Raw genomic sequence first — 22,233 nt, 5'->3', positions numbered from 1 at the left:
CTCCCTCCTGCCTGCTCTCCACCTGGGTCCAATCCATGCTTCTCCTGAAGCCTACTCACCCCATGACTGGCTGGGCGGCCAGCCAGGACACCGCACCCCCTGGCCTCTGCCCTGGTGAGCAGCTGATTGCTGGATTTTCTTTTTTTTTTAGTTTTTTTTTGGATGCAGACCATTTTTAAAGTCTTTATTGAATTTGTTACAGTATTGCTTGTGTCTTAGGTTTTAGTCTTTTGACCCAGAGGCATGTGGGATCTTGGCTCCCAGACCAGGGGTCGAACCTGCAGGCGTCGGAAGGCAAAGTCTTTACTGCTGGACCACCCCCAGCCCCTTCCCTGCCGTGGTCTGGCGGCTTCACCAACTTCCAGACTCAGCCTGCCGCCAACAAGACTTACCCTGCGCACACAGCACAGGGTCAGAAGGAATTTCCTCCTTCTCCTTTTCTTTCTTTCCTTCTCACGTGGGGAGCCCTGGAAGACAGCTTCCCCGCCCCCCACCACATAGAAGAAAATCAGTCAGTCCACTGAAAATAGAAATGCGGGCATTTCCCACATTAGCTGGTCCAATGGCTAAGACTCCGGACTTCCCCTGCAGGGGACACAAGTTTGGTATCTGGTCAGGGAACTAAGATCCCATATGCCCAAGGTGCAGCCAGAAAGAAGAAGAAAATAGAAACGTATGTAAGGGAAACTTGAGAAACTTGAAAGCGTGGTGGGCTTTCATCGGTGCTGTTTCTGATGCTTAGGGGCCATTCCCTAAATGTCTGTGTTTGGACTCACCATTGGTTGTAAGGAGCCCTTGACTATAAAACAGGGTGAAGGCTTCATGATGATTAAATATGGTACAGCGCGTCCTCTGGAGACCCTGCTAGGATTCAGCCACGGAATAAGAAGTTGTTCAGTCACTCAGTCGTGTCCGACTCTTTGCGACCTCATGGACCGCGGCATGCCAGGCTACCCTGTCTTTCACCATCTCCACAAATCACAGGAGAGGAAATGCAAGAAAAGCCCCCAAGTTTACTCCTAAAAATGTAAATCCCCAGTAAAACCGGCCTGAGAATTTATTGGTAATGAAAAAAAAAAAAAAAAAAAAGATGGAATAGAAAACTGGGCCAAAAACGTGAACTTTTTTCACATAGCAATTTCATCTCAAAGAAAAGTCAGTGTTTTTCTTGCATTTGCTGTTTTTCAAGTATCTGACTCAAAAGAGTCAACATGCCAGAGCAGCATGTTTTGGGGTGGCTGTTCTAACCTCCTTCAATTATAAACACAAATCAAATGACAAACACCAGATTTCTGAGCGCGGAGGTTGTGGTGGAAGCGCCCTGAGAGCTTCACTTAAGCCTGACCCACGTGGGGGATGCACAAGTATTTATACCGTATTCTCTATAATAAAGCAGAGACATTACTTTGCCAACAAAGGTCCGTCTAGTCAAAGCTACGGTTTTTCCAGTAGTTATGTATGGATATGAGAGTTGGACTATAAAGAAAGTTGAGCGCCGAAGAATTGATGCTTTTGAACTGTGGTGTTGGAGAAGACTCGAGTCCCTTGAACTGCAAGAAATCAAACCAGTCCATCCTAAAGGAAATCAGTCCTGAATATTCATTGGAAGGACTGATGCTGAAGCTGAAGCTCCTACACTTTGGCCACCTAATGAGAAGAGCCGACTCATTTGAAAAGACTCTGATGCTGGGAAAGATTGAAAGCGGGAGGAGAGGGGACGACAGAGGATGAGATGGTTGGATGGCCTCACCGACTTGATGGACATGAGTTTGAGTAAACCCCGGGAGCTGGTGATGGACAGGGAGCCCTGGCGTGCTCCAGTCCGTGGGGTCGCAAAGAGCTGCCCACGCCCTAGCGACTGAACAACGTAGAAAGGTCACTGCAGAAACAAAAATGACGTCAGATAGTCCTTCTCCTGGACGTGAGCCTCATGCCGCCCCTTAGCCGCATCTTATCAGACCTCCTGCCCCTCGGGCAGGTGCGGCCAGCGCGCGTATTTCGGAACCGCCTGGTCCCGGGTCGCCTTTGGCCCCGCCGCGCCCTGTCGCGCGGAGTACGCCGGGAGCTGCCAGCTTCGCCCCGCCCCTCAGAGCACCGCCCCGCACGCGAGCATGACGGGAATGGGCCGACGCACCGCCTCGCGGGCTGCTTGGCGCGCGGAGCTTGCCGGGAGAAAGGGAATGTGGGTGGGTTGCCCTGGCAACGTGCGGCTTGGCACGAGCTGAACAGTTGGGGTCCCGAGACCAGAGCGGCCGCTGCGTGCGGGCTTTCGAGGGCGGCGGGTGGTTCGGTTACTGCCCGGCGGCGGCCGAGCCTGGAAGGAGAGGGCGGGAAAAACCACACGGGAGCGGGGCGTAGAAGCGGAAGAGAGGGGTCCGGGGCGAAGGGAGGGTGTGCAGCGTCTCAGGCCGTGTCGAGTGAGGGGAGCTGTGCAGGGTGTCCCAGAGCGAGGGGAGGAAGCGGAGGGGAGACGGGCTCGGAAAGTGCAGGGAAACGGAGAAGAGGGAAGAAACAGCGGGGCGGGCCTCCTGGCAAGGCAGGTTTCGTGGAGTCACATCACTGAGCAGACTGTAGGAGACCCGATTTCACTGCGTCAGCATGCCCCAGCCAGAGACGCCCTATCACCGAGCAAACCCGTACTCAGTGTTGGAAGAAGAGTATATTTACGCACACGATAGAGGAGGGAAGAATGGTCAGGGAAAGGGGAGCGGGCAGGTCGGACACCCGAGCCTAGAGCCCCGTTGTGGAGCAGGGAGGGTCGTCATGGGTTGCTTGCACGTGTAGTTGGAAGTCTGACCACAGAGCCCTTTCTGGCGCCTGGAGATCTAACCACCTTGACTTCCTCTGCCTGTGGGAGACTCATCTTTGGGTTAAGGAGGGGAAAGAGGAAGGGACAAGATGCCCAGTAGGAATTACAAGGAAGGGATGCCGATGGGAGGAAAGGGGAGAGAGCACCATGAAATCCATTCTGGTGAGAACTAGGCACTGGTTTTAAGAGAAGTCCATGTCCTGACACCCAGTCCCATTTTGCGGCTTCTGAGTGAGGTGGACCAAGTTAAGACTAGGGGCTCCGGACGAGAAGACTTTAGGTAATTCTTGGCAACAGAGACTTCACATGGGACCCACCCGCCCACCGTCTTGTTGATGCTTTGTTCATTCTTTGCCCGGATACCTTGAGGTCCCAGCTCATTTCCCTCAGGGAGGACCTTGGTGGTCTTTTGATAGAACCTGCTGTGACCTGAGGTGAACGGCCCCTGTGGGCAAAGGGGGGAACACACGTTACCACTGATGACTCCAGGGAACATCACAGATTGAGTTCCCCAAAGTTTTCTGAGGCCCCCTTGTCATCTGTAAAACAATTACAGCTCTCCCCTCTCCAGAGGTGGTTATATATAGAGACCTAGTGAGACCCTGCAAGTGCTTTTAGAGGGTGTGGGCCCTCTAATGCAAGGATGAGTTACTTGAAAGGCCAGTCCATGTGGCTTGTGGAGCCACTGCGGGAAGGAAGGGGATGGAGCCCGCTGCCACCACTGGCTAGCCGGGCCAGGTCAGCTTGATGTGTGGACCCTCATGTACCCCCATTCCCCCTGGCCCTGCTCTGGGCCCAGAGACCTGGATTTAAATCCTGGACCTGTCACTTACTAGCTGAGTGATCTTGGGCAAGACATTTTGGCTTTCCTGCTTAAGTAGGACAAAGCTGGCCTGTGAATGAAACCATAGAAACCAAGGCACTTCTGGTTCCAGAAGGAGGCTGCTGTGGTTGGGGAGGAGCCCTGGCCAGGAACCTGTTAGAGACAGTTATTTTGTCACCGACTGGAATGGCCTTGGGACAGAGCACCGCTGTCTACCTCCCCCTGCCTGTCACGCTGTCTTTCTCAACCCTGTCACCCCCGTCAGCCTTAACGTTGGCCTTCCCCTCAGTTTCCTGCTGTGTTGGCCTGGGGATGGGGATTCCTGCAGAAAACAGTAAGCGTACGATGAGGAAGCTCTCAGGTCACATTACAGTTCACGTGCATAGGCGAGGGTGTTCAGTCCTGAAGAGCAGCCGGTTCCCCAGCATGAGAACAGAGCCCTGAACAGCCCACGGGGAGCCAGTGAGAGTCCCACCTGTGAGCACCGGGGAAAGTTGAGTCTTGAGTGAAGAGTTGGTTGGAAAAGGAAGCTGAACAGAAAAACTGGGTCGTCAACACACTCAAGATGATAAACAACCTTTACATAAATACATATATGTGTATAAAGCAGTTATCTAGATTGAGAAGTTACAAATTTTAAAAATGAGGACCACAGACATCACAAACTCAAGCAAAATACCCTGACATTTTTCTTAACTGGCAGACATACCTTCTCCTTTCAAATACTCCCTCTTCCCCCTATATTTTTTGACTGCAGACTCTTTGATTCACCTTTCATTTTGACCATGATTTTATGTTTCCTGCAGGGAACAGGGGATTCCCCCACCTCTCCTTTGGCAGTAAGCGTGTCCCCAGAAGCCATTTATGCACCAAAGCAGCAGACACAGGAGTGACTTCTAAGCTCGTGGACATATTCCACTCCACCCATACATTAGTGATCCACCGCCTTTACCTTCCCCCGTAGCCACACCCCAAATGCCCATGACTCCCACAGGGGATGTGTAACAGAAGGGAACGGCTCTGAGCCATGGCAGCTGTTGGCAGGGGCAGAATTCAAGGGAAGATGGGCGGGCACCTTTGAGCACTGCCAAGCCACCAGTTCACTCTAATTTTGCCTCGTTCGTTTGGTGGGGTCGCACCAGGTCCTTCTCCTGCCCCCCCACTCCCGCCGCCGTCCTCCAGCACACACAGCAGGGAGGTTCCTGGGTTTGTGGGCGCCCCCCCACAAAGCCCTCCTCTGGACAAGGGGAGGGTCCTTGGCCCTGAGCAGAGTTCTCCTGGGGGCCCTCCCCGCCCTGTCCACACGTAGCCTTGGTCAAGCTGATCCTTGTGCCGCAGGCCGCTTCCTGAGGACAGAAGGGTGGGAGGACTCATTCAGGTCCCACCTCTCTGTCCACTGCGGGAGGGGGGGGGTGGGGGGGTGGGGGGGTGGGGGGGTGGGGGGGTGGGGGGGTGGGGGGGGAGGGGGCTGCGGGAGGGATATGGGAGGGGAAGTGTAGAAGAAGAAAACTGGGAAGAAAGGCGAGTGGGCCTTGGCTGGGGCGGGGGTGGGGGGAGGGCCGGGGGGTGAGAAGAGGCACCGGTCCTCTCGCTGACTTGCTGTGTGACATGGGGGAGGCCGCCTACGTTACCTCTCTGGGCCTCAGTTTCCCCTTGAAAGTAAGGCCGCTAGTCCCTCCCTCACAGGGTTGTTGTGAGGATAACACGAGGTAGCGTCCGGGGGAAATTGCTTGGGAAATTGGGAAAGGCCACTCACGCTGCGGAGCCTCTGGCTAAGGGGGACAGGAGCCCGGAGGGCCTCAGACACAGGCCCCAGGGGCCTTGCCTGGGAGGGGAAGCCGCTCGGGCCTTTACTCAAAGCTGAGCCTGCCTTAGGCGGAGCAGCAGCTGTGCTGCCCACCAGAGCCCTGGCCCGAGCTCGGGGGCGGGGGGGCGGCACCCCAGACTGCGGGAAAAGCCTGGAAAACAGAGGGACTGCTGTAGTGGCATAGCTCCGGGGGCTGCAGAGGCTGGGGCCCGACAGTCGGCACAGCGGTGATCGGGCAGCTGTGGGGCCCGACCGGGCCGTGAGGAGCAGGGGCCACCTCCACAGGGGGCTGCGGGGCAGGGCTGGTGGACCCCAGTGGGGTGGGCACAGGGCCGGCTTGCTGCCCACCCCCATGGATGGTCTTCCTGCACCTGGTACCGGGCGCTAGCCCCTCTGATCCTGCCCTGCTCCCTGTCGCCTCCGCGATCTGAACACACTCGCCTCTGTCGGTGTGCACAGAGAGACCCCTTTAAGAAACCAAACAAGCTGACTTGAAGTGAGAGTTTAGGGTTCATCTCCAGCAGAGAAAACGGGTCACAACGGGTTGAGTGGGCAACAGTGGTCAGAGGGGCGGTACAGCATGGAGGAGGAGGAGGAAGCCAGGGGGTGGGGGGGCATGGTGAGGCGGCGGGAGGACCGGTCAGCAGCCGGCCTGGGGCCTGGGGCACTTGCCAGAGACCCTCACCTGCCGGGCAGTTTGCTCTGCTTCAGCCTCAACGGGAGCAAGGAGGGCCGCGGGCACCTGCGTGGCAGGGCGGGCCAGGTCCCCAGAGAGGCTGAGGGAGCCGGACGGATGGAAGCTGCCCACTCTGTCCTCCCAAGTTCATGGGTCAGCGATACAGCTGCTGCTCCCCGAGCAGAGTGGCGGGCGGATGTGATGCGAGGGCAGGGGCCACCGGGCGCCTCAGCCGTTTCCCAGGGGTGGGGGCAGGCCCCAAATCTACTCGTCCCCCTATGCGGGCCGCGGGCGGCTTATAGAGCCTCCCACATCAGCCACCTCACGATGGGCCGGAACCCACATCAGTGAACTCTCAGGACACCTTGGACCCCAGACCCGGAACTCTCTCCCTGCCCTTTCCCATCCTGAATTAGGTCCAACCTCAGAGTCCAAATTTGGCTCAGAGGTTCTGCAAGGAGACGAAACAACAGAGATGCTCCCATTAAAGGGTCAGCCTGGAAACAGACCTTCTGTCCTGAATTTCCTAGGGTGAAATGCAAATCAAAAAATTAAATTGCTTTGCCCTTTTAGGTTAAAGTTCAAAGAAAGAAAAATGGAAAATCGAAGGTCAGGGGGATTAAGACCCAAAGCCTTTCCCAGGGAGCCTGGTGGCCGAGTGCTCCTCGTCCAGGGACTGTGCTGTGCAGCCACCTGCAGGGCTCCCGGGCCGTCTCCACTCCTCGGCACGGTCCCAGCCTGTCGCGTGTGCCCCGCCTGCCACCCGCCGGCCTGCGGGCTGCTCGTGGCCTCAGAATCCGCTGTGCTGAGCCCCGTGTGGACCCCTCTTCCTGCTGGCTCAAGGTCTGGCTGGAAATGGACAGAAAGTGGGCAGGAAGGAGCATGCCGGCCCAGCCCCACCCCTGGGGGTCCTGCCCCAGCAGAGGGTGAGCTCAGCCCCGCGGGCACGCACAGGGCCAGGCCCGGAGCCTCTTTGCCTTCAGCCTCCTCTGAGTCCATTCGAGCCACTCCTGCCTGCTCATAACCCTACCCTGTGGGCGGCCCAGCCTTTGGAGCTCATTTGTGATAACTTCCTCCTTCCAAGATTTTTGGAGCCTTGTACTTGCCGTTTCCCTCCAGCCACCCCTGACTGAGCTCCGCCCAGTGTCCATCGCCCACCCGGAGCGGATTCCTCTGCTGAGGGCAGGGCACATGGGGGCCGTCGTCCAGCGGGCACACCTGGCCGGCTCCTCACCGCACAGAGGCCGGCCGCTCTTATTGGATTCCAGGGACTTCCCTCCTCCTGGCCCTTTCTTGTGGCTTCCTGGCCCAAACATTTAAGCACTTCTGACATATTCCTCTAGATGTTGTCCCCTGGGCTCTCCTAGGCAAGAGAAAGAAACACTGCTGAGGCCAGCGTGGTCACAGCATCCGCCGCTGAGACAGCCCCAGGGCTCCACCCCAGAACCGGGCCAGCCCCTCCCACTGGCCTCCAGCCCGGCCTGCCCGAGGCCTCACGCCTGTGTTGGGACCCCTCCCCTAGTCTTGCCAGCCCATCCCGTGCACCCAGAGCTTCTCAGTGCTGCTTGCCCATCTCCTGTCGAGGAGCTTGCCCAGCTTGCCCGGCTCCTCCCCAGCCTCTCTCACAGAGACCCTGCCCACGGGCGTACTGCGCCGCCCAGCTCCAGGGGGCCGGCCGCGTGCCCAGCCTCGGCCCTGGGTCCCCCACCTCAGGGAGCACCGCTGACCCGGGTGCTCTGTGGGCCTGGCTGCTCGCTGCCTTGCGTCTCTGCGCAGCCTGTCTCCGACTGTCCCAGCCTGTCCTCACGCTCCTTTGAGGACACCCCTCTTTCTCCTTCCTCCGCTGCTCCTGTTTTGAGCGTGAGACCAGGGCGGGCTTTTCAAACCGCTCTGTCCCCCCGCCTGCTGGCTCCCGTGCGCCCCTCTGCTTGCTGTGCCGGCCTCTGGTGGGCAATGACCTCCTGAATTGTTTTTCTGTCTCAGCCCCTCTTCTCTGCCGGTGATGTTGCTGTGAGTTCACAACCCCATACCTCCCACTGGCGGGCCGGCTGGGCTCCCAGCTCCAGGGGCCAGACCTCACCTGGGAATGTTCTGGAAGGTGTAGGCGGGCCCTCCATGGTCCCTCTTCTGACGGCAAACTCAGGGGGCCAGCACCTCCTTGTAAACTGACCCTGGAGAACCCCACCCCCACCCAGAAGCTCTCTGGAGCTCCAGCGAGGCCTCTGACGGCTCACAAACCCACCCACCCATGAGGACCCTGCTGCGTGGCTGGTGGAGCGCCCCCCCATCAAAGACCTCACAGCCTGGGCATCAGCTAGGGCACTGCCAAGGTGTGGCTCGCACCCAGTCCCCGAGGCCCCTGGCATCCATTCCCACAGCCTCAGACCTCACCTGGGCTCCTGTGTGGGGTCCACTGGGGTCTGCTCAAAGCTTGACGCCAGTGTGCAAGACGGTGGGCTCGAGGGGCCTGCGTAGACCACTGCTTTCTTCCAATTCCATTTTGGGGGACTTCAGCCATATTGTGGGGGTCCCAGCACGTGCCACAAGGCGGGCTGAGCACATGGAGCCCAGAGGGTCACGCCGGCAGGTGGAGGGGGGTGGTGGGGGGGTGCTGTGGGATAGACGCACCCCACAGGGACCACGCCCCACCTCCGCAGGCCCGCAGCGGCTGGGCGCTCAGGGAGGCCAGAGCTAGGCTTGGGAGGAGACAGCCGGGGGACAGACCTCGTCAGGCAAGGCCTCCGAGGGGTAGGGGCCGGGGGGCCCACACGCACGGCACGTGGCGGTCTTCCTGGCCTTCCCTGACTTCCTTTCTGTGTATGTGTGGGGGGTGGCCACACACACCACATACATACACACAGAAAAATGCGTAGAACTTGAACAAGTGCAACGCAGACACTCGTAACAAGAGTGAGAGACGAGGTCTCCACAGCCCCGCTCCACCGCAGTCACCGCCAGCCTCACCGTGGCGGGCTGTCCCGCTGTCCCCTGGGAGAGGAAGCCTGGCCCGGCCTTCCTCAGGGTCCGAGCGCCTCGGCAGGGCTCTGAACAAGCTGGTTGCGGCTCGCTGGCTGGGACCTGTAAGCGCCCGAAAGGGCCGGGCCCACGGTGGCGCGTGTCCCTGCGGCTTGCCCACGGCGCTGCCCGGCCGTACATGTTGGGTGCCAGGAATGTGTCACGCTTTATTTATCCATTCCCTTCTCGATGGCTGTTGGGTGGTCTCCAGGTTTCTATGGGGTCGGCACCTGGGCGGGGAGCTGCAGTGGCTTCATTACCGCCGACGGGACGGGTAGGAGTGGCAGCTTGTGGTGCCTTAACTGCCTTTCCCTCATCTTTAAGCCGAACATCCTTGCCACTGGCTATTCCGTTTGTGAAGAGGCTTATAAAGTCCTTTGCTAATTTTTTGTTGGTTAGTCTGTCACAAATTTATAAAAGAGTTTTTTGTGTTGTTTTTGATATCTGAATGTGAGCCTCTCACCGCACGTCTTTTGACCCGTCGTGGTATCTGACTAATCAGATCAAACGTGTCCAGCTCTCCTTAGTCATCTGTGCTTTCTGCACCTCACTGAAGCAGTCGTGAAGGTGATACGCTCTTCTGTGACCTGTGTGTCTTTAATTCGCTGTTTTATTTTTTTTTTTGGCGTGCGGAGGCCCTGGCGGCTCGCTGACCTGGGCTTCCCGCACACGGATTTTGTTCCCCTCTGCCTGATCCTGCATCGGGCCCACAGGTGTGTGCAGGTTTCTGCCCTGCGCTGATTCACTTCGCCTCACTTACGGCGCTTGATAAGAAATCTTGACATCGAAGCAGGTCCCCCGCCTTGAAAATGTTTTGGCTCCTCCTGACCCTTTGGATTCTCACAAACGTTAGAATTTGGTGATCAAATCCCACCCCAAGTGTGTGGGAATATCTCCTGGGGCTGTGTGGAATCGTGGGGCAGACTGGGGGGAAGTGAAGACACTATGGGGCCCTTCAGTGGCCCCCCGGGTGGGTCTTCGTTTTCTCTGTGGAGTTCAGCGCATCTCTGCTTCCTTCCCGGACGCGAGCGGTGAGCTCAGCAATTGCTGCTCGTCTCCCTCGTCGCCACCTCTCGTCTCGCCTCTTCCACGTATTTGAAGCCATGTTCGGCGTGGTGTCTGTGAAGTCACAGCCTGTTCTGGAAAGTGTCTGTTTCTGAATCAACATTCACTATACCTCAGCGTTCTTTATTTTGCTTGTGTGGTAAACATGGGTTGTTGACGTAGCAGGACAAGGGCTGTGACCGCCGTTCGTGTCCTTCTTTACCCCACCACGATCACCAGGCCCCTCACCCTTGTCTACACGCGGGATGGCGGTAGAACCTGCACTTGCCTGTCGGCTTCGTCGCTGCGTTTTGTTCTGACTGGCAGCCAGCCACTCAGCAAGGAATCAGCCCTTCATGGGAGGTTCTGCTTTTGCAAACTCCCTTCCAGAACCCTCCTGAGCGCTCAGCTCTCGTGGTGCTTTGCTGTTGGTGGGGGAAAGGCCTGGGCTCTTTGCTACTGGACGCGCCTGCTTCCTGGGGGGCAGGGCCGCCTGGGCAGCCCCACCCCAAACGCTGGTGCTGGCTGCAGGGTCACTTGTGTTCTTCTCTGAAGCCATGCGCCTCCCTGGAGGGCGTCGGTACCTGCCCCTTCCCCTCAGACCCACTTCTGGAGCAGAAGACTGGGGGCTCACTAGAACTTTATAGGCTTGAAACCCAAAGGGTCTTTCCACTTCTGCCTGAACAAAGACAATATGGGCTTATTTTAGAATCAAGAAAAGTATCCTCCAAATTATCAGAGAGCAAAGGAGGAGAGGCTCACTCCCTGAAGCTGGGCTTCTCCTGGGGAAGCACTGGCAGACCCCGGCAGAGTCCACGCGCTTTTCTCGTGGGTGGCATCCCTGTTGCCTCATTGCCTACTAGGGATCGGACCCTCGCCCCCCGCCCCCGTGTTGGAAGGGCAGAGTCTTAACCACTGACCACCAGGGAAGTCCCCGTCACAGTGCTTTTGACCAGCCAGGTCTACTTTTCAGCAAAGCCACAGCGAACTTCATACCACCTTTGAAGGTCATGAGTTAAAGCAACAATTCAGGCAGGCATCGCCCTGCCATCCCCCACTGGGCTAGCAGTGCTGGGAAGAAGCTCCTTGGGGAGGATGGGGGCGGGGGGCTGGCTGCCACCAGACGCCCGAACTTACAAGCTAAGTTGATAGTTGCGGACTCTGGGGAGACACCTCTCCACTGCTGGCAGCATCACTGTGGCCCGAGAGGGCTTCATCCCCGTGGTGCTCTGGCCGGCCGAGGTCCGGGCCCAAGCTGGGGAAAACATTTGCAACTCCCAGCAAAGAGTTAGCTTCTCTGATACACAAAGAGCTTGAACACAACAAACCACTCAGTGGGGAAACGGGCTGGAGGAGTGGACTTGCTTTCCCGAAAAGGTACCAGGAATGGCACAGGTGGGGAGGCCCCGGGCTCCAGACGCCCCCTCTAGGGGGGACTTCTGGTCACTGCACCGATTTTGACCTACTCACCCTGCTAGGGACCTATCCTCCAGATACACCTCCACACGCGTGGCCACCAACAGCATGGGGCTGAGGGCTGAGGGATGGACCGAGCCCAAGCCGTCCTGACCGGGGCTGCTTAAGCAACTGATCTAGACTTAAAAAAAAAAAGCAAAGTCAAACTAGCGTTAGAATAGGCTACCACTTGTGGGCGACAAAAGTTGGGGGAGGGGTGTTATGTGTGTGTAAAGATGCCTCTGGGGGTTTCTGTGGAGCGGGTGGCCGCAGGGAGCTTTCTCTTGGGGGATCTTTGGAATACTCTGAATTTGAGCCCCAGACATATGTCTCCTGCTAAAACGAGAGCAGAATTAGGCAAGAAATCCGGTCATGGGGTCGCACTCACGAGACTTCCCATTTGTAGCTTTGGGATTGGGAGCCCTGTCTGGGGGGTGGACCCGCGAGAGTACCCTGCTGTCCCTGGATGGCAGCCAAGGCTCCAGGAGCGAGGGGACACAGCCAGCTTATGAAAACTGGCCTCTTTTTTTTCCCTCTTACGTGGGCTTCAAACACAGAAAGGGAGACGCACTCACTCAACCAGGAGGGTGAGTCTGGCAGAAGGGGCTCATGGAGCCTTACTATGCACCCACCTTTCCAGCTCATTCTGTAATTCTTGCTGTGAGGCCTGCAGGGCTGGAAGCTGGCTTGGCTCAACTGGGAAGAAGGGCTGAATGGCAGGAGAGCCTCACGAAGCCCCATCCTGGGGGCCAGCACCGGGTGTGGAGTGGGGAAAAGCGTCAAGGAGGAGCCCACTGGCCCAGAAACGCTGGCATCGTCCTGAGCTCTGGGGTCCACGGAGCCCCCCAGATAATATTAAGACCCTAGTGCAGGCGCAGACCCTGCTGACACTTTCAGCATCCCCGGCAATCGCTGTGCCCATGCTGCTGAGGCTGACGGGGATGGGTCCGCGGTTAGGGAATATGGAGGAAAGACGTTTGGGGAACCCCTTCATTTCATCGATGGGGAAAACTGAGGCCCAGAAGGGGAGCCACAAGCACTTGCCTCCAGAGCCCCTTGGGTCAGGCTCCCAGGGGAAGCAGGCCTTCGGGCAGGGGTCTCAGGCTGGGGGAGAGGGCAGTGGGACAAGCCTGGAGGGGACGAGGGAGGCCTGGAGGGACCTAGGCTGCTAGGCTGTCCAGAGTGGACATGCCCCGAGTGGCCTCCAGGCTGCTGGCCTCAAAGAACACGGAGCTTGGTGCAGCTGCCCAGAAGCTGCTGGGGACACAGGACCAGGAGGAGCGGTGTTCAGGGCCTAGGCTGATGCAGAGGGGCCTTCCTTGGCGTCAGGGCCTCAGGGAGTGCATCCTAGAAGGCGCTGTGCGGGGCTCCCGGGAGTGAGGAAGGGAGGGCATTCAGTGCACAAGCAACGGAGGCACCAGGCTGCAAACTGGGGCTGAGGGCGGCCGGTCCCCCTGGAGGCCGGGGGTCTTCACTGCAGACGACCGGTAGCACTGGAGTGATGGCAGAGAGCAGGTGGCAGCCGGCGCCCCCACCCCCGTCTGGCCCACCTCTGTGTGAAGTGTTCCTTGGAAATGAGTTTCTGCTCCTGGTTCCAAGGGTGCTGGCACCCCTGTGGGCAGGGCAGCTGCTGGCTCCGGGGGCAATAAGCCCGTGCTTTGGAGCTCACGGGGTGAGGCAGGGAGTGAGGTAAGGGAAACGGGATGGCCTGAGCGGGGTGCAGCAGTAACAGTGGTTCGCTTTGGAGAACCCTGCGGTGCAGTAGGCGTGGCCACGAATGTGGGCCCTGACCCGCAGGTGCCCACAGTCTCCTCGGATTCTGAGGAGTCTTTGCCATGCAACACTGCAGCTGACCAGAGCCTCCGGCGGCAAGCCACGCTCCGCTCTCCCAAGCCCCTCCACCCTCCCTGAGACAGCAGGCGCTAAGCCTGGGCCCTCAGACGCCTGCAGCTGGAGAGCCCCCCATGGCTCCCGTGGGGCCACAGTGAGAGTCCTAGCTGGGGCATTGGGGGGTGGAGACATGAGGCGGGACCCTGGGAGGAGGCAGCCCGAGCCGACGCCCCAGAGACCAGAACCAGGTCCTTAGCTGTGAAATGAGGAAGCTGGACGAGATGCTCCGAGACCCAGACCCCTACTCTCCCTATCACGGGCGCTGGGCCAGGCTGGCAGGAGTTCATACCCAAGAGGGGGACGCTGAGCCAGGCCACAACATGCCTGCCCCAGCCTGGAGACCCTGAGACTCCTGTTGCCTCACCGGTGACAGAACGAGACCGAGGGGAGCTTGAAGACATCTGTGGGGGGGAGAATGACCCCCCCAGACAGGCCACACCCTCCAGACTCCTCCTTTCTAAGGTCATGACTGTCCCCTGTCTTGGAAGCTAAACCCTCCATAGCCAGGAAGCAGACTTGGGGCTGGGGGATGGAGTGCTTCCCGCCTCCCCAGCTTCAGCCTGGACTTAAGGAGAGCAGCCCTCAGGCGTATCCAGGGGAGCAAGCTGGCCCTGGCAGGCTGCCCCAGTGGAAAGTGCCAGTGAACTGGGTTGTTCTGACCCGTCCTCAACTACTGGCCTGGACTAGGTACCTGGAGCTTCCTGCCCCTGCCTGCGGGAAGCCACATGGGCGGGGCCACTGGCAGCTGCCCAAGAAGGGCCTGGGGTGGCCACACGCATAAAGGGGCCCTTGTCACTGTGGCTCAAAGGCAGGCCTGCTCCTCACTCCCAGCACCAGAGGCCTGCCCAGGCAGTAGAACCCTTTCCCTCAGTATCTCAGCTTCCAAAACCAAATTCACTTCAATTCCGTGGAATTTTAAGTCACCTCTCTCTGGGTGTTCTTGTCTGTCTTAGGGGCTGAGGTTCAGGGCTAGCACGAGTCCATAGGGGAGGCCCCAGAACCCGGGCTGATGAGGCAGGGGGAGGCCATCTCCGTGCCAACAACTCAGTGACTGCACTTTTTCTTATTTGGAAGGAGCTGCCTCCAGGTGGGGCCCAAAGGCAACTGGCCTGGCCACAAGGGAGCGAGCCCCTGCACTTGGAGAAGGGATCCTACCTAGGCCAGGAGACCCCAGGTACACTGGTGTTCCCGACTGTCCCCTCGGCGCCGAGACCTTCCTATCCTACAGGGGCTAACAGCCACCTGGAGGCTCTGACAGCTGCTGTACCCTGAGACTTGAATGGCACCCAAACCACGAGTTTGTTCTCGCAGTTAACTGCTGTGCCCCAGGGCCCGGGGTGGACAGGGCAGATCATCAGGAACTCCACCTTCCAGGCACCTCCCCCACCACCACACTGGAAAACGGTTTCCAAGCTCCAGAACAGGGGGATTTCCCAAATCACGACCATGAGGCGGGCATCGGGGCAGTGACCCCGACCGAGTCCAGGTTTCTCTCTCCTCCCCGCCCCTCCTCGGCTCTACTGGGATTCTGACCCCTCCCCCAGTTCCTCAGCCAGCCCCGACCCACGTGGTGGCTGGGCCTCTGCAGGAGGTCGGAGTGGGGAGAGGGAACGGAGGGTTCCGGATCTGAGTTGGATGCCTGGATCTGGGTGCAGGCAGGATGCCAACCAAGTGTGGGCCCTCTACTGGGGGCTGAGGCGTGGAAAGGCTAGGCTGCAGACTCCGGGGATAACCCGTCCCGGCCTCGGTTCCACATTCACCGGCCCCGCCCTGCATTGATTCCTCCGCAAGCCAAGAAAAAACTAGGCAGCCCGCTTCTCCACACCGTTTATTGCTCCTTCCAGGGAGGTGGGGTCGGTGTGGGGGGGGGGGGGGCGGGGCGGGCGGGAAATCTGTGCGCGCCAGGGCTGCGGGCCCTGGGAACCCGAGGCCCGGCCCTCAGGCGAAGGTGGAGCCGTTCCAGCCCACGTTGGCCGCGTTCATGTCGCAGAAGTTGATGTAGATCCTGCGAGGGAGGAAGCGAGGCTGAGCCGGTCGTGCGAGTGCCACCGAGGCCGCGCGCCCCCCGCCCACCGGCGCCCACGCACCTGTCCGGGCTAATGCGCAGGCGCTCGGTCAGCAGGCCGCACAGCAGCTTGCTGTAGGAGCGGTTCTGCGCGCCGCCGATCTTGCCGATGCTGTGCAGGCTGCAGAGCGCGCAGGGCTCGCTGGAGCCCCCGAAGGTCATGAGCTGGTCTGGGACCACGTGCACCGCGATGTACTGCGGACGAGGGGCCGCGGTCAGCCGGCTTGCACGCCCCCGCCGCTCCCGGCCCGGAGCCCCATCCCGTAGCCGCCCACACTCCCGGCCCGGAGCCCCATCCCGGAGCCGCCTGCCCTCCCCAACAGGAGCCCCATCCCGGAGCCGCGCTCCCCGCCCGGCCCTCCCCGCAGACCTGTGCCGGCTTGCCCGTGGCCTGCGCCAGCTGCTGCGTGAGCTCGGAGAGGAGCCCGTCCGGCACGGAGGCGCGGGGCACGTTGGTGTTCACCACGAACATCGGCATGATGGCGAGGGGCGGCGGGGACCGGCACGCAGGACTCGACCGACGCGCGCGCTAAGGCAGCCCGGGAACCTGAGCTACGTGACCACCGCCCGGCGCCCCGCCCCGACGTGGGCCCGCCTCCCGCGACGTCACCGCCGGTCCCGCCCCCGGGCGGTGGCGCGCTCCCGGCCGGTGACGTCACCGCCTCTGGCCCTGCGCGCCCTGTCCGAGCCGTTCTCCGCTGGGCGGCCGGAAGTGTCAGTCCTTTCACTTGGTCACAGCGATGTCTGTGTGCTGGGAACAGCGGTTAGCGGGACAGATGACCCCTGGCCCTCGAGGAGGGCGCAGGCGGAGTCCCAGTTCATTCTACGGAGTCCTTGTGTGTCCGCAGTCTCCCGGGCCGCAGTCGCGCTCATGCCTGTGTGTGTGTGTGCGTGTGAGTGATGGAGAGCGGTGGTCATTGCTGCATGTGGGCAGCGCTTGCCGCAGCGCGTCGCCATCCAGGGACCTTCCTGCACCCAGCTCTTGGAGTGGGTGCGATTGCCCGGAGGTGCCCAGGGGAGGGGCTGGGGGCACACGGAGCCCAGAGGCAGTCCGCAAAGCTTCAGTCCACCGGGCTACCTCTCTGCAGCGCTGAAAATGCCAGCTCCTCAGGGAAGCCCACCCCATCAGGTCCTCTGGGGGTGCCGTCTCTCAGAGCCCTGGGGGGGAAGTCTCTCTCTGCCACTGCTGGTCAGCTCGGGGCGCACATCGTAGGTGCCAGGCATATGAGAGACGTGGACTAAATACTGGCTGAATGAAGGAGTGAATGAACTTAGCCCTGACAGGGCAGGAAGAGGGCAGGGCCAGGGCTGAGCCTGTAGGCCCTGCCGTCCCTGAGCAGAAAGGCTGCCCAACTCCTGCTCTGAGGAGACCCTGGTCACGGGGCTGTGCTGGGGAGCGGAGCTCTGCCGGGCACTTGAGGCGGCATGCTGGTTGGGCCAGTCTCAGATCTGTCCAGAGAGGTCCTGCCCTTGGTCTCTGGCAGGTATGGTTTGGTTAAGGGGGATCCTGCACATGCTAGCCTGGACATGGGCCCCCATGCCCATGGGACCAGGCGTACTCAGGCAGGAGGTCCCGTGGCCCAGCTGGGCAGATGCTCTGTAAAAGGCCCCTTCTGTCCCTGCTCTTACCCCAGCAGGCCACCTGTGCCGAGGTCTCTGTTAACCACGGATGCCCTCCACGCCCGTCTCCAGCTCGGGGGCTCCCCCAAGCCCCAGCAGGCAAGCCCGCACAGCCTGTTCTGTATGTCCAAATCCAGGTGCTTGCCTTTCGCCCGTCCCTGATCGCCTGCCAGTGAAATGGACCTCCCTCCACTGTGCTTGGGTCCTCACCCCTCCCGCCCACCCCGCCTAGTCTCTGTGAGCTGCCTGGGGCAGCAGATCCATATGATCATGTGACTTGCCCAGTGATACATGAAGAGAAGTGACCCAAATGACTCCAAGCAGAAGATTTAGTAGCCAGCGCCCGCGTGGCGGTTCTCTGATAGTGGAAGTGGGTGACACGGTGAAGCCCCCACGCCCGGCAGAGACACTTGCACCGATGATGCGTAGGTGAGCCCTGTGGCCCTCAGGCTGTTACTGTGGCACCGGGAGCCTTCCCTGGTCAGCACCGCCTCTGTTCACCCCTGACCTTCCCAGGAGTGTCAGTACTTTGTCTGTAGAAGGGCATCGGAGGAGGTGGCAGCCTCCCGGTCCCACTTCTTCCTAGCGTGGGCACCTGGCTCACCTCTCTGAGCCTGTTTCCCCATGCGTAATTCGGGCATGACGGTAGAGCCCCCTTTACAGAGGGCCGTGGTAGGGATCGAGTAGCCTAACTTCTGGCCATGGTCCCTCTGATCCTCGGGGCAGTGCTGTCACAGTGCCCCGGCTGGCCTGGTCCCCACCCTGCGTCTCACACCGCCCTCCTCGGCGGTGAATCTTGTGTGCTGCCCCGCGATGCCGTGCTCCCAGCCCCTGGCTTGGGCCTTGCTCTTGGAACGCTCATCCGCCTCGGGCTCCGTTCCTCGGGAAAGCCCTCTCCTTCAAGGCCGCCACCCTGTTTCCATCTGAGCTACCGCACTGCTTCCTTGCTAGGCTCCATGCGGTGGGGCACTGTCTTTTTTGGGCTCATGACTTCTGGGCCACATGACTCGGTGGCAGGCAGAGGGCCTCCAAAGACGACCTCGCCCTGATCTCTGGAACCTGTGAAGATGTTAAATTTTGCGGCAAAAGGGACTTCGCAGATGTAATTAGGGTTACAGACTTTACAGTAGGGAGATGATTGTGGATTATCTGGGTGGGGCCGATGTAATCACATGAGCCCTTAAAAGCAGAGAATTTTCTCCAGCTCAAGTCGCAGATGAGACGGAAGGGGCATTCAGAAAGCCTCAAAGCAGAAGGACTCAGAAGTGCTGTAAATAAATGGCTTTGTAGATGAAGGGGCCTCAGTCATCCGGAGCTGAATTCTGCCAACACTGAATTCTGCCAGCATCCCGAATGACCTCAGAAGTGGGCTCCTCCCTAGTTGATCCTGAGATGCCTTGACTTGCCTGAAGCGGAAGGCCAGTCACTTTGTACTCAACGGATGACTTGCAGAAACTGTGAGATAATAAACGTGTTTTGTTTCAAGCTGCTCAATTTGTGGTAATTTGTTCTAGGAGCAATAGAAGAGCATCACCCCTGCGTCCCCAGGGGCTCTGTAATTAGCTACCGAACAATAACCGGCCCTGCGCACCAGGAGGCCTTGGACCCCCCTACCATCCTCTCCCTCCTCACCGGCAGCATCTGTTTGCTTAGAACCTTCACCACCAGAGCCACTGGCAACCGGGCGCTGTCACCGCCCCCCACCCCCGGGCAGCTGTGTCCACGTGATGTGCAGACTCCACAGGGAGCAGCTGCCTGCAGATGGGGTCGCCTCCCCGAGCCCTTCCTCCTGCCCTGCTTGGAACCTGGACCGGACTGCCCGATAGGCAGTCAGATGGGACCACCAGGAGCCGTGCCCCACAGGTGAGGGCTGCAGGCAGAGACCAGGAGGGGAGGAAACCTCAGGATGTGCAGGACAGCTCTGGGGGACCCAGCATGCCCAGAGGGCTGGCAGCTGGGCCCAGGTCTGAACATCTCCAAGAGCAGGGCCTGAGTCAGCCAGGCTGTGAGGGGTGCCCGGGGAGGGCGACTCTGTCCTCCAGTCCTCGTCCATGGGCGGCCCACTGCCCAGCGGCTCCCAGGGCGCCTTTGCCAGCCTCCTTCCCTGGTGTCCCTCCCCCAGCACTCACGGTTCATCTCTCGCGGAAGGATCCAGCTGGGCAGAGCCTTCAGCAAGCCCCTGTGCTCTTGTTTGCTGAGTGTGGTGAAAGGTGCGGCAAAGACCAGCCAAGTCAACCCCCTCCCCTCTAGTCATAGCAGAAGGAGACGTGGGGGCCACCATCCCAGCTGAAGGGACAGGGTTTTAAGAGGGGTGTCCGCCAGGAGACCACCATGCTACCAAAGCAGGGCCGGGACACGGTTCAGAGGGGGCGAGCTGGGCTGAACCTTGTGAATGAACTCTCTGAGTCTCAGCCGGAAAAGTTCAAAATAGGGGAATTCCTCTCCCGCAGACGTGGGTGAAGATGGGAGAGATTAAAGTACCAGCACAAAGCACCTGCATGCAGGAGGTGCTCAGCAAACGCTCCCCGACATTACTGCATTGTCACCACGTGTCCTGGAGCAGCAAACGGACTAACGGGCCTGACCCTGATGGTGGCCTTGGGCTTTCCCTCCCCAGCGGCCCGGTCCCTTCCCCACCCCCTCCCCCATCCCATCAAAGCCAAGGCCAGGCCAGGTCCCGTCCACCTCCCCTGGCACAGCCTCTCCTATCTGCGGGGTCCCATCCCTGCCTCCTTACCCCGCTGGGGGCATTCCCTGGGCAACAAGGACTCCCAACACCCAGCCCACACTTTTACAGCCAATTTAGCTGGGTGGGTGGCAAGCGGGACATGGCCCAAGAGCTGGGCCTGGGCTGGGCCTGGGCTGGGTGTATCTCTGCGGCCCATGCCGGGGAGCAGCGTGCTGAAGTGTGACCGATGCAGTCCCAGACCCGAGACACAGCCAGACGCCTGCGCTGCTCCTAGCCTGTACACCTCGGGATTGCAAGGTCAGTAGTGCCCCCTGGAGCCCAAGGAGGATCCAGGGAGGCCGGTCAGCAGAGGCAAAGTTGGGCCAAATGGATGGCAGAGAGAAGCTGGGAGACCCCACGGAGGGCTCCCGCAGTGCCGACTCCCGCCTTCCAGAAAGCACTACGGTGACTGGACCCAGAGGCCCTCATTCCCATCCTCCAACACTCCTGCCTCCAAGGGAGCCCCAGCGGGGCCTGTCCGCAGGAAGCCAGCCCCAGGTGACTTCTCCGCAAGACCTCCCCTGAGCCCGGCTCAGAGAGTTCTCACTCCATGAACAGCCCACTGCCCGCGGCTTCTGCTAACCTGGCGGTCACTGCTCCCTGTGGAAGCCAACAAGGTCTTCATGACACAACAGTGGCCGGCTGGCTTTCGTACCTAGGTGCCAAGGTAATCCAACGGGGAAAATGGTCTTTTCAGTGAACGATGCAGGCACCACTGCACCTCCATTACCAGTAAATGAATAATCGAGTTCCCTAGAGGTCCAGTGGTTGGGGCCTGGCCCTTTTCACTGCCAAGAGCCCGGGGTTCAACCCCTGGTTGGGGAGCTGAGATCCTCCAAGCTGTGGGGCGCAGCTGAAAACACTGGTGGATGCTAGGAGAAAATCTAGACGACTATGGATTTGGTGACGATTTTTAGATACCACACGACCCATGAAAGAATTGATGAGCTCAACTTTTTTAAAATTAAAAACGTCTGCTCTGCTGAAGGCACTGTCAAGAAGATGAAAGGGCAAGCCACAGACTGGGAGAAAATACATGCAAAAGATGCATCTGATTGAAGGCTATTATCCAAAATATACAAAGAAGTCTTAAAGCTCAACAATAAGAAAGCAAACAACTTGATTTTTTAAAATTGACCAAACAGGGGCTTCCCTGGTGGCTCACTGGTAAAAAAAAAAAAAGAAAGAAAAAAAATTACGTCAAAGCAGAAGACACAGGTTTGATCCCTGGTCCAGGAAGATCCCACATGCTGCTGAGCACCTAAACCCGTGAGCCAGAACTACTGAGCCTGTGCTCCAGGGCGGGGGGAGCACAACTACTGAGCCCACACACCCCAACTACTGAAGGCTGCTCGCCCTGGAGCCCAAGCCCCACAACAAGGGAAGCCGCTGTGGTGAGGAGCCCATGCGCCGCAACTCGAGAAAAGCCCACGCCGCAACAAAGACCCAGCACAGCCAAAAATAAATAATTTTTTTTTAAAAAGAAAATACTTAAAAAATTGGTCACTTTAAAGGGATACTCACCAAAGAAGGTATATACAGATGGAAAATTAGCGTATGAAAAGACGCTCCAGGTGTGAACTCAGGGAAGTGCAAACCACAGCAGAATGCCACCCGCACAGTTATTAACAAACAGAACGGCCAGGATCCGGAACACTGACAATTCCGAATGTTGGTGAGGGTGTGGCGCAACGCTCCCCTCGCTGCTGATGGGAATTAGAACGGCATGGTCACTTCAGAAGAGCATTTAGCGGGTTCTTACAAAGCTCAAGAGACTCTTGCTCTATGACCCAGCAATCATGCTTCTTCGTATTGACCCAAAGGATCAAAATGTATGTCCACACAAAAACCTGCGCATGGATGCGTGTAGCTACTTCACTCATAATTTCCAAAAGCAACCAAAAATGAACTGTGGGACATCCGGACAGTGGAATTTTACTCAGTGCAAAAAGAAACGAACTTTTAAAAGCTATAAAAAGACAGGAAAGAAACTTAAATGCACATTACTAAGTGAAGGAACCCAATCTGCAAAGGCCGCATAACTGCAGGATTCCAACTATTTGACGTTCTGGAGACCACTGTAGACTGTAAAAAGATCAGTGATCGACGGGGTGCGCAGCGCAGGAAAGGGATGACCACACAGAGCAGAGAGTGGATGCACGTCACCATACACCTGTGTAGACCCACAGCATGTACAGCAGAGGAAATCAGCATGGAAAATATTAGCATGGAAAAGTAGCTAAAAATTAGCATGCAAAATGCTGAGGAGAAAACCCCAGTGTAAACCGTGGACTTTGGATA

At 58.9% G+C, this 22,233-nt stretch overlaps 1 protein-coding gene across 1 annotated transcript; it reads right to left on the bottom strand.

Annotated features, from left to right (window-relative positions):
- Window positions 1-15,330: 15,330 nt before the first annotated feature.
- Window positions 15,331-16,115, bottom strand: MIF (macrophage migration inhibitory factor). The gene is made up of 3 exons (XM_086349046.1): window positions 15,955-16,115; window positions 15,607-15,779; window positions 15,331-15,524 (listed from the first exon to the last, which is right to left on the bottom strand). Exons 1-3 carry the CDS (start codon window positions 16,060-16,062, stop codon window positions 15,458-15,460), a joined length of 348 nt encoding a protein of 115 aa, XP_086205172.1. The 5' UTR covers window positions 16,063-16,115; the 3' UTR covers window positions 15,331-15,457.
- Window positions 16,116-22,233: the final 6,118 nt, after the last annotated feature.

This window comes from Bos grunniens, chromosome 17, assembly GCF_055505025.1.
Source record: "Bos grunniens cultivar Pamir isolate PY7600 chromosome 17, Bosgru_T2T1.0, whole genome shotgun sequence".
Lineage (NCBI taxonomy): Eukaryota > Metazoa > Chordata > Mammalia > Artiodactyla > Bovidae > Bos > Bos grunniens.
This window is presented reverse-complemented; position numbering and strand designations above follow the sequence as displayed.

Coding starts and splice junctions, on each gene's coding strand:
- MIF (XM_086349046.1), bottom strand. CDS start 16,062: ATGCCGATGTTCGTGGTGAACACCAACGTGCCCCGCGCCTCCGTGCCG. Junction 15,780..15,954: donor CCACGGGCAAGCCGGCACAG/GTCTGCGGGGAG, acceptor CCTCGTCCGCAG/TACATCGCGGTGCACGTGGT. Junction 15,525..15,606: donor CTGCGCATTAGCCCGGACAG/GTGCGTGGGCGC, acceptor CCTCCCTCGCAG/GATCTACATCAACTTCTGCG.